Consider the following 3,196-nt stretch of genomic DNA (forward strand, 5'->3'; position numbering starts at 1 on the left):
CATGGATGCCCCATGCACATCCTTTCCCAAGTCTAGGTCAAAAGATGAAATACGACCTAAAGTTTTATGCAAGGCCTCCAAGTCACAACCACATCCTAGATCTATAAGATATAATGCTCTTGGGACTTAGGGAAATCATAATTTGCAAAATTTATCTCCTTTACTCATTCTATCTTCATAAATGAGACAACATATGGCATAAAATCTAGATCCAAGAAGTATACAACAAAAAGGTGAGAGTTTGAGGACTTATAAGGAGTCCCGAAGCTATATACAAGGATGATGAGGGATTACTTGCAGGAACGAAGCACCAAAATTTCTTGTTCCTTCGAAACAACCAAAAACTTGTAAAAGTGAGCTCAAAAGCTTCAAGAGGGCTAGGGTTAGGCCAAAGGGTCGTTTGGAAGTGATGGAGGCTGAGGGTGAAGGAAACTCTAGCCCCTCACTTCCTTCAAATAGGGTCCAAGTCTGAAATTAGAGTTTTGCATTTGATCAGGTGTCACTTTGTGACACACAAACGATCCATCCCGATAAATGCAGCCATGCCACGACGTGACGATGCTTCCCTCACGTACTGACCTTCCGAAAACTCATATTTTACTTCACATTTTCATACCTCAAGGATCCGGATGTTACAACATAAATTACATGTTTTGTAAGTATATTTGCGAATGATAGTTCTTGGGGAGTTGAAGGAAAAGAATGTGGAAGTGAAAGTTCACAATACTTAAAGAGTAAGTCGATGTATGTGTGCCTTGGGGTTGCAAAATGTGGGCCGAGTTAAGTGGAGGGGTTATCTACTTTCCATGGTACTGTAAAATAGTGATGAGGACCTACACCTACTCCAAATCTTGTTTCATCGTAGAAAGTGTTTCATGGACATTTGAATGGAGAAAAGGTTAAAAGGGAATGTGAGAGCTTCCTGACGTGAAAAAGAACCGTCAAGAAACTTTAAATAACTACTTACTGTGACCGAGATTTAATTTGAAATAGTGATGTTTGTAGTCGTAGAGAAAACGGTTTTTCACTGATCGTCATTTATAGTTATACATAATTGTATAAATAATGTTTTAAATTTTTAAAAAATTAATTTCTAAATGATCTCCATTAGAATTTAGTCAAAGAAGAATTTCACTAAAATTAATTTTTCCAAGTTTTTGTAGTTGGGACATCGACAACACAATTTCAAAAAAAAAATATGGTTTGGTAATATATATATATATATATATATATATATATATATATATATATATATATATATATATATATATATATATATATATATATATTGTATAACTCTTTAAAAATCAATAAAGACGAAACACCTTATAATTTGTTATACTAACGATTACTCTCCTAAAATGTCGAGTAATTTATCAAACTATTTCATTCAAAGAGTTAGCGTTACGGATTTTATAATGTTAGGTGTTTTAATGTATAAATTGGAAATTTGGAAATGCCGGAGGTACGTTGATAATCTAAGCGCGTTCCATCTCCTGCGTTTGTCTGCATCATCCGGCGGGGTCTTGACGGTGTATTCGCCGCCGGTTTCTTCCGGATGATCTCCAACGTCAACGATTCCGCGTCATTATCATCACCATCATCTAAACTCGTACAAAATATTCAAAGACAAATATATACGTTCGACTTTCTCGGATTTCATCGAAACAATTCATTAAAGGGAAAAGAAAGAAGGCGGAAGCGTCCAGAATTGATTACAATCGAGCACAATGCATAAACCCAATAAAATTAAACGATCGGATCTGGTGGATCAGTTACGTGATTATCAAATTCGGTCGAAAAATGATTGGGCCTCCATCTCCTTCTTCACCAAAACTGCATCTCTTTCTTATACTTCGTCTAGGTATCATCCATGTCTTTCTAATCCATCTGGTTCAAGAATGTTGTTTAGAAAATGATCGGTTTCGTGTTGTTATATATGGTTTGAATTTTATTTGTTGAATCTTGTTATCTTCCTTCAATTTCTATATCTGATTGCTTGTGTTAGTCAAATTGATCGTTTCTTTTTTTCTGCATGCAGAATGGATATGATGATGTTCGTAATATGGGAACTTCTGATTTTATCTTTTATAGTTTCCTCAGTCGTCTCATTATATTTAACGCAAGTGAAGCTCGCTTTTATCTTATCAACCATCACATCCTTATTGCTGTTATGCATGAAGGTGACCAAGAAAGTAAAACTGAACATGAAAAAGAACCGAAGGATGCGTCTCCCTTTATCAATGTAAAAAGGGTGTTATAGTCAACTTCTCCTGACTTTTTGTTGTGTAAATTGAAACAATATTTTTACATACCCGGTTTTGGTTCTTGCCAATTTATAATTGTGGGTTCGGGCTTTAAATAGAATTTTAATTGAGTAGGGTTCAAGACTCGGACAGTTTTTTATAAATAACTACACATAACATGATATGACATGAAATAATATCCTAATACTCACTAACATTGAGATTAAAAAACTTAAAAGTTTTGTCCAAACCAGAAAAATAAAGCAAATATGTGTCACATTTATTCCTGATGTGGTCTTCCCATCCTTATCTTCTAACAAAGCTCTATAAGCTTGTTTATTTTGGTCCTGTCCAATTCAATTCATTTTGGCTTCCTCCAATTTAGTTTTTTGCCAATAAAACTCACTTCGTTATGACTTTATATTTGAAGTTTTTTTTGAAATGAAAACTTCAGTAAACTTGTTGCAAAAACACCAAAGTGTAGATTTTAACTATATTAGTGATTCTATGCACATGCAATGATGCTGATAAGTTAGAACACATTCTTCTTAGCATATGAAATGGTAAAGTAATCTCGAAGCCTGTTAAAAGTTCAAGTTTAAATTGGTAAAATAAAAAGTTGCACGAGTCAAAGGGGTTAAAATTCGTATAACGTGTATTAAAATGCTAATAATCGTTTAAAATAAATTTTTAATCAGAATATATGAATACTTGGTTTCCGATCGATAATTGAGACACATAACATAGTGGGACGCAGACAATAAGAATATTGAAACTTCAATCCGCTTTGGGTCAATATCCATTAAATATTTAAAAACATTTCATTTATAAAATATATATTTTACAATAATTTAAGTATACATTTACAAATATACTATTTATAGCATAGTAATTTTTTTTTTCTCGTATTTTAGGGATATAATCATATAAATAAAGACCCGATATATTTT

The 3,196-nt window shown here is 33.1% G+C and overlaps 1 protein-coding gene across 1 annotated transcript; it reads left to right on the top strand.

Annotated features, from left to right (window-relative positions):
• Positions 1–1,477: 1,477 nt before the first annotated feature.
• On the top strand, positions 1,478–2,350 carry LOC145090242 (uncharacterized). The gene is made up of 2 exons (XM_079028544.1): positions 1,478–1,864; positions 2,042–2,350. The coding sequence occupies exons 1-2, from the start codon at positions 1,731–1,733 to the stop codon at positions 2,247–2,249; spliced, it is 342 nt and encodes a 113-aa protein (XP_078884670.1). The 5' UTR covers positions 1,478–1,730; the 3' UTR covers positions 2,250–2,350.
• The last annotated feature ends 846 nt before the right edge of the window (positions 2,351–3,196 follow it).

This window comes from Lactuca serriola, chromosome 2 (genome assembly GCF_051521515.1).
Source record: "Lactuca serriola cultivar US96UC23 chromosome 2, Lser_US96UC23_V15, whole genome shotgun sequence".
Classification (NCBI taxonomy): Eukaryota; Viridiplantae; Streptophyta; class Magnoliopsida; order Asterales; family Asteraceae; genus Lactuca; species Lactuca serriola.